Raw genomic sequence first — 15,059 nt, forward strand, 5'->3', positions numbered from 1 at the left:
ATCATTTCGACTTTGGATTTTTACCAACAACAACAACTTTTCAATACGGATTTCCACCAAGAATAGAGCGTCCTGAATCAATTACTTTGTTTGGACAAAACTGGAAAAACAAACCGACGGCGACGTCACAAATTGTAAACCGTGATGTCATCTTGCACTCCGGCAAATTAAAAACGATCTGCATATTGAGCATTAATGAGTAATGCTATTGTCAGAATTGCGATAATTTCGAAGCATGATTGTAGATTTTTTAAGCGAAATAATAATTAAAACTTACATCATCAGAGTCCATTTCGGTTAATTAAAAACACCGTTATTTATATCATTATTAACGAATAACCTCAATAACAATCATTTCTTGTGAGAATTTTGCAACTTTTATGCATCTAGTCACGAACTGAACGAGCCTCTATTCTTGGCAACAGCAAGAAAAAAAAAACATTAATCTCACCTGCTTTAAATAAAAATCAAGATCATGACCATCACAATATTCTAGAACTGTACAGAAGGAATTTGCATCTATTTCAAAAACATCATATAATTTTACTACACGAGGATGATCTAAAGCCTTATGGATATTGTACTCCCTTAACGCATGTCTAAAACCAAAAAAAAAATCGAATTAGTTGTGTCTTCACGACCGTCGACGGGAGGAAAGTCGTCAGAAAAATGTCGGTTTGATTTTTACCACTCACTTGATATAGTTGGCTTTTTTATCTTCTTTCCAGTCTTTATTGAGTTGGTGAACTTTACAGGCCACATATCTCTGTTCTTTAAGGTCAAAAGCCTTATGCACTTCACTAAACCCACCCTTGCCCAACAACATTAACAACAAATATCTATCATTGAGCACTGGATGGTTGTTGAACCTAGACTGATCCTCGTTGTGGATGCGTTTCAACTCCCTTATGTGTAGATTACGTTCTCGTTCGAGTTTCTCCATCTCCAGTTGCAGGTCCGAGTCTTCCTTCTTCAGCGCGTTCTGTCTCAGCTTCAGGATCTCGTCCGCCTCGTAGTACTCCTGCAGCGTCAGTGAACCCGGCACGGCGTCGGGCTTGAGGAAACCCGAATCCGTACCGTTGTGCATCGCGTTCGAATTGTTCCTCTTCCTGCCGCTCTCGTTGTTCGAGGGCCTCTTCTTCAGCAGCAACTTTTTCTGTCTGTCGATTTCTTCTCGTTCCGCCGTGATCTCCTCTTGCCGCCTGCTCCAAAGAACCGATTTTGTAAGAAAACTACACGACCAACGTCCCGAGAGTAATTACCTCGCCAACTCTTGGAACGCGTGTCCGTCGGTCCAGTTCTCCTGGAAGGTGGCTCCCACCCTCTGCGTCACGAACTGTCCCAGCCTCAGCCTGTTCTGCATGCACTTCTGCCGCGCCTCCTTCTTCTCTATCGAACTCTTCTCTTTGAGCAGCTTCTTCACCACCTCGATGCACTTGTTGATCTGCTGTTTATGTTGGTCCGTCGTCTTTTGTTGGGTTGATATTTGGTGTCGGTATTCTTCGTTTTGCCGATTCAGTTCTTCGATTTTGTTATTACGAACTTCGAGGTCCGACGACGCTTGCGTCTCGAACTCTTGTATCCTGTGACACGTTAATTCAGTCTGAAAAACAAACACATCCAATTACCAACAACCCAAACGAAAACACCCGAAGCTCAACTTTTACGCAGAAACTTCAGTTGGTAGTGCATGTTTCGTATAATCATCTGAATCATACGCTGGTGATAGATTTTCATCATGAACAACCCTCGGACTCCAACACATTTTAAAATCTCAATCATCACCTCCTCGCTACGCTCGTCGTGCTTTAAACTCGTATAATATTATTAGATACTACGTCGACTGGTTTTGTTTATGTTCGACGTCTAAGCTCGTTTTTGGCATCGCGGATGGAAAAAATTCGTGCCGTCGAAGGAAACCGCTACAGTTTCAAACCTATTCTGTTATTCGCACACCGCTACAATACATAACAGAACTCGTGATGCTGTTTCGTCCATGTTGTTGCATCGGTGCGAACGGGGGCGATCGAACATTCCAAATAAATTACCAACGTCCGTGGTTTTCGTTCTGACAACAATCTAGAGCTCGCGAAACGCGACTTGACCCCCGATTAATTGCTCCGCGACCAAATCATAATGTCTCGTTACTTTCTAACAGGTCTTTTAGCGAGTTATCAAGGGACAAAAAACCGTTTTCACTTGGGCGACGCTAATGAACGCGAACCGATCTAATTTCGTGCAAAAACGAAAAACACTGCTTTGCCAAATTTTTCACGGCGACAGATAAAAGAAAGAAAACCTGACGAGTTTGCGGCTCGATAACGAACCTACGATAGGAAAAGAAGTGCAAGGGGGAAATGAATTTTGATGGGTGGTAACGGTCGTCGAGGAATTTCTCCTTTGCCGATCGATGGTTTTTCGACGAAACTTTTGGTTGGAGGCCGACTGGTCGAAAAAAATCGTGCACCAAGGCAAAAATCCACACGTACCTGTACTTGTTTGTTAACCATAGCAGGAGGGGGCAACCGAGGCGGCTGTTTATAAAATTCATAAGGAACAGTATTGACCTGCGGGGATGGCAGACCCACCTGTTGAGGTGATGGAGGAAACTGCAACAACACAACTGAATAACAAAACATTTAAAATAACTCTTTGCGTTATATAAAAACAACATCATCATCGTCTGCCTCATGGTAAGGTACAGAGTCATTTGTTTTTATAGAACGGGAAAGGAAAATCGAGAAAACGTGACGGTTTCCGTACCATTGGATAAGGTTGTTGGGGTGATGGACTTTTCGCCCCTCCGTGTCTAATAGGACTATTCCCAGAATGTTTAAAGTAATCATTAATTTTCTTATCCGAGGTAGCGTTCCGCACGCCTTTCCCGGGCGCACCGCTACTGTCGTCCGCTTTTCTTTTCCTCTTCCTTTCGGAAGGGGTTCTCGGCACCTTCTCCGGAGTATTGGGGTCCACCTCTTTGTCGCTATGAGACGAACCTTGAACAGAACAACAAAATCCATAAGTCACAATTTTAGACAATCGCCGCCGCGATCTCGATAGGTAACACAAATCGGAATTTCATTGTCCCCGATTCGTTCACCTCGTTGCATAATTAGCGTTGTTTCGAAAAATGTTACTTTTGCACCGAGAAGAGACCACGAGGAGGAAGAAGAGGAAAATCATCCTGCTGTTACTATATCTGATACCGGTGTCTCTAAAAATAACGCTCGTATAAATATATTTCGACTGTTCCGAGAATAAAACCGGGAGGAAGACAGATAATTTCCCAAAACGCGCATATTACGGGGCGTTCCCGTTTCTGGTTAATTTCGAACGATCGAAACACATTTCTGGAAAGCCGACGGAGAGGTGCTTGTATCTAGTTTCCATGCTGAAACTTGATATAAGCAGCTACAATAACGTATAAACAACATAATAAATGTTTATTTTCAAGGTGAAAATGGTCTAGAACGCCATCGCTTATAAATGTAAAGTAAGTGTCTCTCTTCCAAATATGCAAAACTTCTCCGTACCTGTACTCATATTGGAGTCTTGGCTATGTACGGGTTGATGGGTTGTGTTGATCGTAGACTGCGGTGCCATCTGTATCTGAGATCCAGCTGACATCTGAAACAGGAACGATATTCCGGATGAGCGTGGCGAAAATTTTTGATCTCTCGTCGTTTGAAATTGTACAATCGGTGAAGTATGCGGCGGACGTTTTCAGGTTTGCCAGTAGTCGGTGTATCGAGGAGTGAATATTTTGCTTGTCGAAAGAAATCCGCGGATTCGCACACTCGACACCGGAATGTATTACGGCCTGTCCATTTTAATGTAAACTCCATATTAAAACGAAACCGTAACCAGTTCGCGCAGGAGCCTCGTCCACGACGTCATTTTATCGCCCGGCCGATGGAAAAAACTTGGGACGACGACGATTTTCAGCAACAAACCGATATCTACCGACTCGTGCCCACACCTATAATACTCTACTACGACTGTACTACGACCGGACGGACATGGATCGTGTTATACCTGACACGGTGTGCAGAATCTCGTTGGTCTAATTGGCGGACCCGGGGAGAGTTGAAGGAACTATTTTTTCGACGGCTTCGTACAACATACTCTTCTACTACAACCGACTTAACAAACGTCAACATCAAAACTAAAATGAAATGAGTCACTAGTCACCGATTTAGACTGCACGCAGGGAGAACTCGGAATTATTCTTCTGTGTACCGTTTGCGTCGGTTTACGTTAAAAGGGTCCGCGCGCCGTAAGCCCGACCGGCCGTATTCCACAACAATCCCATTATACGGCGACAAGATAACATTTGAACTCGCATTCAAGTTAGCAACATTATGTTCGAGCACATTATTCGTAAAAAAATGCTCTTTATCACACGTACAGTTTATAATTTGGCCGATAACAACGCAACTGATAACGTTATGTCTTTCCTAGCAAGCGACGCCCCGAAACTTTTTAACATTATCGAGCACAAGGTAGACAAGCGTTCGTATAACGCACCAGATATCATCTGCTTCCTCTTGCACGTTGTACCGAAAATAAGACACAATGGACATACGCACACCCCACACAAACATCAACCCCATCGCTACCTACCTACGATGCCAACCACCCCCGAAAAAGCGACAGCAGTAAAAATGCTACGTGAACTTTCTTCGCCGCGACCATAGAAAGTTTTACATCTCAGCGCTGCTGCTACGTTTCTTTTGCCGATTTGCGACCTTTACGTTTCGATAGAAATAAAATTTCGACCGTCGTCGTTTATTTAGCACAATTATGCTGTTCGCGTTATCAACTGTTATTCATCTATGGCAGTCACGGTCACAAACATCAAACCCGAATGTCCACGTCAAAACCGAACTAGATAAGCGAAAAGATTGCCGAACGAAAACAATGCCGTCGATAAAGGACGGAAATGATTGCCACGAAAAATTTTTTCCTCTTCGCCTTTCACCGATCGACCCAACAACAAACATATAGGTACCGAAAACTTCCAAACGCCCGAGTCCAAACACTGTATCCTTTTATCGCCTTGCAAGATTACGACAATACAACAGACTGACGAAAAAAATTATGTTGATTCATTGTGGCAGGATTCACACGACGGATGTTGTTTATAAAAACATCCAGTCGAGAGATGTGACATTAAAAAAAATCTTCATCTGATTATCCTTGACCTCTTGTAACACAACCCGAAAACTTTCCCTAGTTTTTTTTCTTGATCGACAATTATGAATGAGAATGTACCATGATCTAATTCGAAAAATGTGAAATCGCTCGCGCAGGATAGCAGCAACGTCAAAATGTAAATATTTGTCCGACGATGACGGATATAACGACCACCGATACGAAAACGAAGCTTCGAACACCACCTACATACGTAACAAAAAAACTGTTCTTGTAGTTAGTTCTTCTAACGCACGAAATTTGACGGCTCTCGCTGCCTACGACGGTCATGAATAAAGAGGCACCCGTCGAGGAGCCGAACACGAACTCCCGAAATTCTCACATGTTAACGCAGGTATAAACCGATCAAGTCCTAGGAGCACGACGGGGGTTGCCATTATGCGCATTTCACCCGAAAGTAGTACCGACCGGAAAAAAACGCCTGTCCGTCGAAGATACCCCGGTCCACGTGTGCAAAGACCCCGCGACGTTCGTAACCGACCAAACGCACCTTCGAAATGAAAATGTAATCATCATACATAAACAAAAGATGGGTCCAGGAACTGACGGTACCGGAGAGTCGGCCAGGTCGCGGCGGCGGCACCGACCAATACACATCGGGCATGGATGGAATGAAATAATTTCCTTGTCACGGGCTAATCAATGCAATATGCTCGTGAGTCCGCTTACGCCATCATCGCATTATTGGACTTGGGGGCCCGCAGAGCGGCCAGACATTTTTAGAACGGCTAATAAAGCAAAGGCCTCCTCCTTGGCGTTCATCGACTACTTACTACTGAGAGAGCTGTGTGTGCGACCATTCAGACCAGGTAAAAGACATATAATAGAATGCTTAATAATGTAGGTTATCGACCCATACGAACACCAACCGGCCGGGCTCACTCCGACAACTGCACACACTTCGGAAAAGCCGCCTCGCCATCTTTTTTTCGAAAGTGGTGTACCACACATCACGCACGACCGCCACTGTTGTCACCGCATCGACTGCGACCACCATTTTGGTCCGGTGTAATTTCGAAAAACAAAAAAAAAAAATTTTGATAACCGACCCGGCAGAAAAAACCAAAACAAATAAATAAAATCGTCCGGTCCGTCGTGTAAAAACCACGCAGACTGAGGTTTTGATATCTTTTATCTCGTGTGTTAAAGTGGTGGCAGTTCTGTAACAAGAGACCAGAACCAGTCCACCTGAAACATTACATCTGAATCAGCTTCTTATGTACGTCATTTTGGGCGTGTATAAGTTCTCGATTTCGCCAACATCAGATTGAAACAGCGGCGGAAGAGGAGAAGAGGGTGCAATATTGATTATTCCAGAGAAGTTGGACACCCCTATCGTGTACGCGACCTTTCTGTAAGTACACTCGCACGCCGACACTCTTGGCTGGCTCTGTTTATAAAAGGCACATCTTGGTCGGTTGGCATTCAATTATGAACGGAACTGTACCCGGGGAATGGCGTTAGAGGCGGAGGATATCCAACGGAAGGAGCTCACCTGACGTTCATATTCGACAGGGTCGAAACCTGAACGCGAACCGGGACACGAAACCCCAGAAAACACGTTGGTTTTTTTTTTTAATTAAAAAGAAAAAAAAATCTCGTTCTTGGTGGTGGTGTGTGTGCATGAGTGGCCGCTCCCTTCGAATCCACGCAACCTCCCTCCTCGGCGAGGGGTTCGCGAAAGAATTATTGTGCGGGGTTAATTGCGGGGAGAGGATTTTGAATCCGCGATAACCTCCCTGGAAACGGCGACTGACAACAAGACCGCCGCCACCGACTCCCGAGACGTCGATATATTGACGGATCGCGATTCGAAGCGTGCCCACCTCTTGGCGGAGACTTAAAAAAAAAAACTTTCACTCGACCCAAGAATGCCACGATACGTTACGAAGATGGTCAAATGTGGTGGTAGCACAAATACAGAGGTGGACATCGATATTGTGAAATGTTTTCTGAATCATCGTCGACGATTCTTGCGCAGATACAGGAACGGTGCTGAGAGGAGGAGGGTCAATCTGGATGTTGGTGGTGTGAAAAGAGATAAAAATTAACATGGATCACGTGATGGAACTAATTAAATGAGAAGAAGTCCTCGGCAACTGTCAATCTCAGATGTTGTGTGAGCATCGACGAATCCGATCTTTTATCTGGCGACATTTATTGCCATCATGCAATGAAGTAGTTTCACTACATTACAATTTTATTACATTATAAAAACAGTATACACAGCCCACAGTTTGTTTCAATAACGTTCTGTAAACATTCTGTGCAGCCTAAAATTTTCCAGACTTCTATCTCTGCTAAATGTCGACAAACCAAATGATTTACAATCACAGATTTATTGTTCAAACGTTCCCGAAAAATAATTTCAACAAATCAAAATTATTTTCAACGGAGAAGTGAAAATGATTTCTTAAGAACCACTTTTCATTTCGTCGTTTCAACAATTCCTCGACGGCGACAATCGTGGTTGTTTTATTTCTCCCATAGATAAGATGTTCACTTTTTAATTGTTGTCACTCGTCAATTTTAATTAACAATTTCACGTAGCAAGTTGAAAAATATTCGTTCTACTCCGAAGAATCTAAAATTTTCGTTCTGCGAAAATGTCTGTTGTCGTTACAAAGAATGGTGCGTTTTCGACGAATAAACCAGAATTCTAGGAAGATATTGGTGATAATTATTATTGCACAAAATAAATTGTACGTCTCGGTACAAGGAAAAATTATGTAGGTTGGACTTTTGCGTTGATTAATAATTCTTTCGACGTGATCATTAATTTACCAATCGAAACTTATTAAAAAAGCAAAAATTGTGCAAGTGCTCCACATACTTGTAAACTTATCATTTGTTACAAATCACTACTGAAAACCATTGAAGAGTACATAATTATATTTTTATCTGAGAGTTTTATACTTATCAAAAACAACTTGAGCGCATTTTGTAGCTATTTTTAATCAAAACGTAATATTTACTTTAATCGAATTCTAAAAAAGATTGATTTTCTAAAGGAATTATTTGCGTCAAATCTGTAAAAAAAATGGCGAAAAAAAGAAGGTGATCCAGTTTTTCGTTATTATGTACTAGGTGTAACATTTACGACGATTCGACCCGGCTTCGATCAAAGTTGGAATATGTATTTCTAATTTCAAGACACATCAAGACACGGGAAATTTTTATTTGCAGTTTTTCACCAAACAATTTCCACCACGTAAATAATTTTGTATTGTGGACAGTGTACTGCCGCCATTAACCTACTTTCTCGAAATATTTAAAAGCAATTTTTTAATAAACGACATTTTCGTAACGAAGAAACAAATATCAAACGTAAAACGACGCGTTTCCTTTTATTCGACGTTAACAATAATTTAAAAAATAAACATTTCAATTTACTTCCTCGTAGGCCGACGATTACGCAAAACCGAAAAAAGTGCACTGTTTGCTGAATAACCGGAACAATCCTAGTATGCAGAAATATTCTTTTATCGATTTCCAATTACGTATTTTTTGAAACAGAAAAAGCCGAGAGTGCTCCAAATTGAATTCTATCGTCACGGAATGGCTTCGCACGATTACTCAATATCCCGATCCGAGTTTACGTACATTTTTATGACAGCTGATGTTCGACGACCTTTCATTTTTTTTTCGACATGAAAGTCAATTAGCGAAATAAAGGAAATAAATTGCGGGAAAGTGAAACCCGGTCCACCGATGAAGAAGAATGAATCCCCAACGTCGAGATCCGGCAAGAAGGACCGAAAAGATGGAAATCTCTCGACGAAAATCGTTCGCAATGCCCACTCCGAGGAGAGTCGACTGTTGCCAAATACCGGTAAAGAAGTGAAAAAATAACGACACGGCAATGTGGAAACGTGGTGGGAGAGTTAGCGAGTAAAAGATTAGAAACAATGCAGCTATCTATTACGTTAAGTAAAAACATCGAGCGGACGTAGAATTTATTTTAACGTAATAACGATTTTGTTTGCGACGATAATAATCGGCGTTTTCTGGTCGGCACGTTAGAAAGTAGCAGCCTACCTCAATACCACCGGGACCAACAAACAACATTCGATACTTCCATCGCACAAAAACCACCGAACAGATTGTCGACGACGAGTCGACGGTATCTTACGATAACGGTTTATCAAGGCGGAAACACGAAAAAAAAAAAAATAAAACAACAAGCGAAGAAGACGTCGGCGATGGTGGTGGTAGGCATGGCGCGGAAACATGTGTCCGCCGTCGCTCTCGTCCACGAGGAGGAGCCGCTGATGGCGAATTAATTTAAACCGGCGAACAAGTTAAACCTCCGTCTGGTGCGCGTTGTAAAATCAATGAAAGCCGGAGACTAGGTCAGGCCGTCGTCGTGGCGGCGACGGCGTACAGCCGAAGCACGTGGAACATACGGCGACGGCCTGGGAACTGTATCAACGCCGCCGTTACCTGGTGGCTGAGGTGATAGTGTACCAGGAGAGCTTGCAGCAGCCCCTCCATGGCGTCGGTCGCTCCCGCACATGTCTACATCACACCAGCAGCACCGCACTGCACCGAGACAGACCTTGCAATGCCATTCATCGAGGCCATCGCACGGCAACACCGCCTTCAGCTATCAGCTGGCGCCGGCCGACGTTGCCGCATCGCGCATGGCCGGATCACAACGCGACTTGCCGCACTCCGGAGGTTGTTCATTCGTTCGCCGACGGCCGCGTCGGACGGACGCGCGCCCAGCGCGGCGCGGTCGCGACCGGTGACGAGTGCGCGGCGGACCGTCGCCGCCGCCCGACGGCGGCGGGACCCGTGCGGCGGTGTGACCCGAGTGTCCGAAATAGACCGGCGAAAGCTGCACAATCGACGACCGCTCGAGCTTCACAGTCAATCACCGATCCGACGGCGACGATCGACGGACGGGGCGTCGGCCGATCTTCCGCCGAATATGGGATGCACGCTATTGTGGAGTAGATGTCGTTGCCTCCACGGCGATCGTCGCCAGTGAAAGCCAAAGCCCCCGGCCGACGCAGTTTCGCACAAAAACGACGACGGTGTCGTTTCTGAGCCAAGGTCTCGTCGGAAAGAGAAGAGAGAGTGAACCAGCTGCTGCGCTTCCACTTGTCTGGTGTTGTGTGTGCGTTGTGTGAACGTGTTGTGTGCCGTAATCGCGTAGTCGGACATGATACTAAACGGCGAGACCGCCGAGTTGTGGCGCAAGTTCAACGTTCGCCGCACAATGCGGCTGGGTAAATCGGGCTTTAAGTCCTTCGACGCAACGCAAGTGGCCCGATTTTAAACCGGCGAACAAACACGCTCACGTCCCACGCCGGATTATGACGGACACAAAAAATTATTACGATCATATATTGGCGCACTTGCAGCACCTCGATTGTACCTCCCGCTATTAATAATTATGTTTGTTTAACGAGCCCAATTTAGCATCACGTTCCGATCGGCCGCAAACGACGACATGTTGTCACAAAAGCGTCGTCGTCACCGCTGCGGCCGCATCACAAACCAGAAAGAAACTCACATCTGACACCACCGCATCGACGTCGACCCAAACGAAAAAACTGCCGCGACGGCACCACCACCAAAAGAAAAACGCACCAACACACACGAACGACAAAAGACGTCACACGTCGTCGTGTTTATCTAATCTGCGTAACAACGTTGTTACAGCGGAAAGAATAGAATAATTGCGCGACCCGAATTACTGCGCCGAAATCACATTTTCTACACAATTAGAAAGCGCCATCCAGATCGAGACTTACCAACAACGTAAAAGGAGCAAATTGTTGCGCGCACACGTCAGTACCCATTAAATTCGAAGCTCGCTGTTACACCGAAGAGACGTCATCGGAAACTAAGGACGAACACAAATAAATAGGTACTGCCGAAGATAATGGAGCGGCGGCGGCGGTTCGACTCCTGTGCATGTGTGTGTGTGTGTATATATAAACTTTTGGTTCGGACTGTACTAGATTCGCATTGCAACTAAGTGCAACGACACCATTCTTATAAAACCGTACACCTCACGACCGATCTTCTAAACACGTTTACATATTCCGAGACATGACAATGAGTCGAACAGAGACGAAAGAAAGCTCCGCGCTCCGGCATTCGAAGCACAATCTTTCCGCCAAATCGCGATCGGCAGAGAGAGAGGACACGGCCCGGAGGAGAGATGATGATGATGGAGAAAAAATAATATGGCGCACAGCACACGTCCGATTTCCGGAAGCCGCGAGGCGACGAAATTCGCCGGTTGTGAGTCGACCTCTTTGCACGTTCGATTACGTCGTCGGGACGAACCCCAACTGGTTCCGCTCGTCAAAAGAACAAGAAGAAAAAATACAAGAAAACGAGCTCAACGACGAGTCGCACCTGCATCTCCCCCTTTTGTCCACCACCGAGCTTCCAATTTCAGACAAAGACGTTTCAGTAGCACATGACGAGATACGCTCAATATTCCCCTTCGTGCTTAATCGACCCAACTGGTTCCCACCAGATACGACGAATATTCAACTGCACAATATTCAAACAATAGAATACCTAGGACGTATGCAAACGAGACACCAGAGTTGCTACTGCTACGTATTTATAAGTGGAGAATATGGCATCCTTTTTCCATTTGCGCTCGTTTGGCACGTCCATCCGGACAACCTTTACCTAGGCCTACGGAATTGTTCAACTACATATTCTTGTTTTTTTTTTTTATCGCCAGTCTGTTCTATTTGTTCCGCCGATTCAAAATTAGAAACCAATTAGCGACCCGCTGTGCGCATTCGCCAACACCTTACGTCATTCCCGAGAGTCTAGTCTACCTGTTAAAAACTAATCTTCTAATAATAATCTAACAGTTAGTAGAGAGAGAGAGACCAGCGCGGGTGCGTGATGGGTGGTGGTAAAATATAGGTGGATGGTTGTTTGGAGAAAAATGAAACTGTACAAAACGAAACGAGAAAAATGCATTTTTTTAGGCACTCACCCTAGCGCCAAGGAAGCGCGCCTCCAGGAGCTCCTGTTTCCGGGGGTCGAGCGCCGCCTGGAAATGCTCCATCTTCACTCCAGCGCCTGTAACAACGCCGAGGTCACAGATATGTGCATTTCAAGGGGGCTGAAGCGGGATAAAATCGGGACAAGAGAGAGAAAAAGAAAGACCGGATGGCACAGGATACCACCCATTCTGCACGCTCCTACCGAAAACCTGGCCACGCAGCCATCGAAAATAACACTTGCGATGCGATATAACCTGACCGGTGTTAGTTCTTGCACGCGCTAACCCTTAAACCCCGCCTATGCAACTATACGTTGTTGGCCTGTCGTCGCCGTTCGCATTTTCAGTAATTTGCTAATTAGAATGCCGACTAAGAATAGGTTCAATGTCAATCTGTTGATAGGCCGAGGCAAGCGAATTCTATTAACTAAATTAGAACGAGAAAACTGTCAAGAACAATGGACCATTATTGTTATTAATCATGTATGCACGTAACCAGACATAAATAATCGTAATGGTCCACCTACGGTATATCGGACGGGCGTCGTGAAAAAAAAATCAAATTCTTCGATATCGAAAAGAAAAGAAAACGAAACGCACCGTCGTCGTCGTCGGGCAGGGCCAGGCTCTCGCCACGTACGAATGTAAAGATTATCATTGACAATAACAATATGGCGTCGAAAGTCCGGAAGTGGCCTGGCCGTGACGTCATCCGATCTCGCGTGGCACGTTAACATTGATCGGGCGGGGGGTCTGAACCGGGGGGGACGGTGGGTGGATTTTGTACGGCGGGCGGAACAGGGACCCCCAATTACGACCGTCAGATGGAGCCACTGAAAATTGAAAAAGTTCCTCCTTGGGGCAACACCCAAGCACACTATATAACGGAGGCGGCGGGCGGGCAACCAACCACTTTGTCGGGAGCGTCAATTCCAAACTGATCCCGCGAACGACATATCCGTGGAATTTTCACTGGCGGCGGCGGAGGAGATACAGGAGGACCGTCGAACAGGGATCCTCAAACGTGTCGACGGTCGCGAAGTACCTACTCTACTGCCGACCCAATTTCAACCGTTCAAAATAAAAAACTACTCGAAATTTTTCGCCTCCTAATGACCTTATCATTTTATCACCTCATTATCAAACTTTATCAACGCATTATAAACAGTTGACGCATGCAACCAACGGACGAAAGAAAAATATCCGGCCGTTGTATTTGAGCTCTCACCGATTAAATAAATTAGTCGACCTTGTGCCGGCGCGCCATGTTTGAGGACTCCTGGCCTGGCAAAAATTTTTTCTGGGGGGATGCGAAACGAAACAACGTTGCAATCAATACTCCATCAATCCATTATTCGTAACCCGCCGCAAATTCCGTAGGTGTCAATTCGAAACGCCGTAGGCCAGAAGTGGCGGCCAATTAATAAAACTCCATTACCGTCTTTTTTCGGTATTAATAGCGTCACGAAGACACACCCAGATTCGAAGATCGATGCTTTTCCGTGGGGGATCGACGGTGGTTCGGGGGGGTGAAATTTCTTATTAGCCTGGTCCCTTCGCCCTCCGACGCCTCCTTTCATTAGGGGCAACGCATCCTCTTCTTCTGTCCGACTTTCTCGACTAATTATAAAATTCTCGATGGGTATTATGGGCACACGCTAGGTGGAAATTGCTGCAACGGCAACCTCCAAGATCGATATCTGAACAAAGTCGGATGGATGAAAGGAGAAAAGCTCATGGCAAAACATTCGTTCCATCGTGCGATTCTCCACTGACTGGAGTGGTGCAGTGGAGACGACGACGACGACTACGTGCACCACCTCCGGACGGGGCGAAAGGGGTGCTGCACGTCGCCTCCAAAGAAATTATACAGAACGTTTCCACAATCCGACAGTCTAAAATCTAAATACAGGGCGTGGCCCGTTTCTCCTTTTTTCTTCCTTTCCCACATCAGTCAAGGGTTCAAATTATCGCGCGCTCGACTCCGTCCTACTCCGATCCGCTTATTGCCACCGTTTGTTCCAGGTGAATTGACCGTGGAGGTGGTTTTAATACGCGGATATGTGGTGTTTCACACTGGAATTTTACAGTAATACCGGAATGGATCAATACAGACACACACACACACGCTCACACATTCGGTTTTGCAGAAATTGAGTGACCAATAAAATGAGCAGATCACAAGATGAAAATGCGACGGCGAGTCCACTCCCGCTTATCTTGGGGGTGTCTGTGTATATCAAATAAATTAAACTTTGTTCATAAATAGCAACGTGCAAGGGCGGCAACAGGGCTACCGTTGACATTATTGCACCACTCCGGGGCGGTACGGGCGGGGTTATTTAAAAAAAATCATTCCATTCCGAATTAAAAAAATAAAATAAATGCACCGGAAAGTGCACATCACCATTTCGTTATTAGTCGACGACCAAAACGTTTCGACAAATCTTCCTAGCCGGAAGTGAGCACAAACGGTTGCGATAAAATTATTAAAATAAAATTCCAGGTCGGTCATTCAATCCGTTATTTATTTGTCTTGGATTTTCGATGATTAAACTGTTGTCGTCAATGATGAATGTTTGTGTAATTATTTTATTCCTTTATTCAGAAATTATCAAATCAATCGTTGACGTTAAAATTGTAAACAAACTGAGTCACAAATAGGGGGTGGGTGTTTACAAAAATAAATAAAGCTTTGCTTTTCTTGGATTATAATAAATATTGTTACCGTGTTTTGTGGACCGTCGTGTTAAAAATTGCAAAACGCATTCTCATAAAAAAAAAAAGAATACATATTTGTATTTGTAAACAGTTGGAAACTAGAGGTCTAATTAAAAAAAAAAAATAAAATAATGGA

At 44.7% G+C, this 15,059-nt stretch overlaps 1 protein-coding gene and 1 long non-coding RNA gene across 13 annotated transcripts in view; one reads left to right on the forward strand and one right to left on the reverse strand.

Moving 5' to 3' along the window:
• Positions 1 to 15,059, reverse strand: part of Tlk (Tousled-like kinase) — a 49,776-nt gene that overhangs the window by 4,703 nt on the left and 30,014 nt on the right. For 3 of the 12 annotated variants that reach the window (XM_069042612.1, XM_069042615.1, XM_069042614.1), the window contains 7 exons: positions 12,194 to 12,279; positions 3,534 to 3,627; positions 2,764 to 2,996; positions 2,490 to 2,609; positions 1,263 to 1,603; positions 696 to 1,205; positions 452 to 599 (listed from right to left, as the gene is read on the reverse strand). In XM_069042612.1, the coding sequence (XP_068898713.1) occupies positions 452 to 599; positions 696 to 1,205; positions 1,263 to 1,603; positions 2,490 to 2,609; positions 2,764 to 2,996; positions 3,534 to 3,627; positions 12,194 to 12,279 (1,532 nt within the window). Of the gene's footprint in view, positions 1 to 451; positions 600 to 695; positions 1,206 to 1,262; positions 1,604 to 2,489; positions 2,610 to 2,763; positions 2,997 to 3,533; positions 3,628 to 4,035; positions 4,437 to 4,623; positions 5,168 to 5,987; positions 6,030 to 9,252; positions 9,298 to 9,657; positions 9,818 to 10,976; positions 12,145 to 12,193; positions 12,280 to 15,059 lie in introns of those variants that run through there. The other 9 variants (XM_069042622.1, XM_069042618.1, XM_069042613.1 and 6 more) reach the window with 8 other exon arrangements.
• LOC138126830 (uncharacterized) lies at positions 9,923 to 14,778 on the forward strand. Its single transcript, XR_011157975.1, has 2 exons — positions 9,923 to 10,272; positions 12,186 to 14,778. It is a non-coding gene; the product is annotated as an uncharacterized lncRNA (long non-coding RNA).

This window comes from Tenebrio molitor, chromosome 3 (assembly GCF_963966145.1).
Source record: "Tenebrio molitor chromosome 3, icTenMoli1.1, whole genome shotgun sequence".
Classification (NCBI taxonomy): Eukaryota; Metazoa; Arthropoda; class Insecta; order Coleoptera; family Tenebrionidae; genus Tenebrio; species Tenebrio molitor.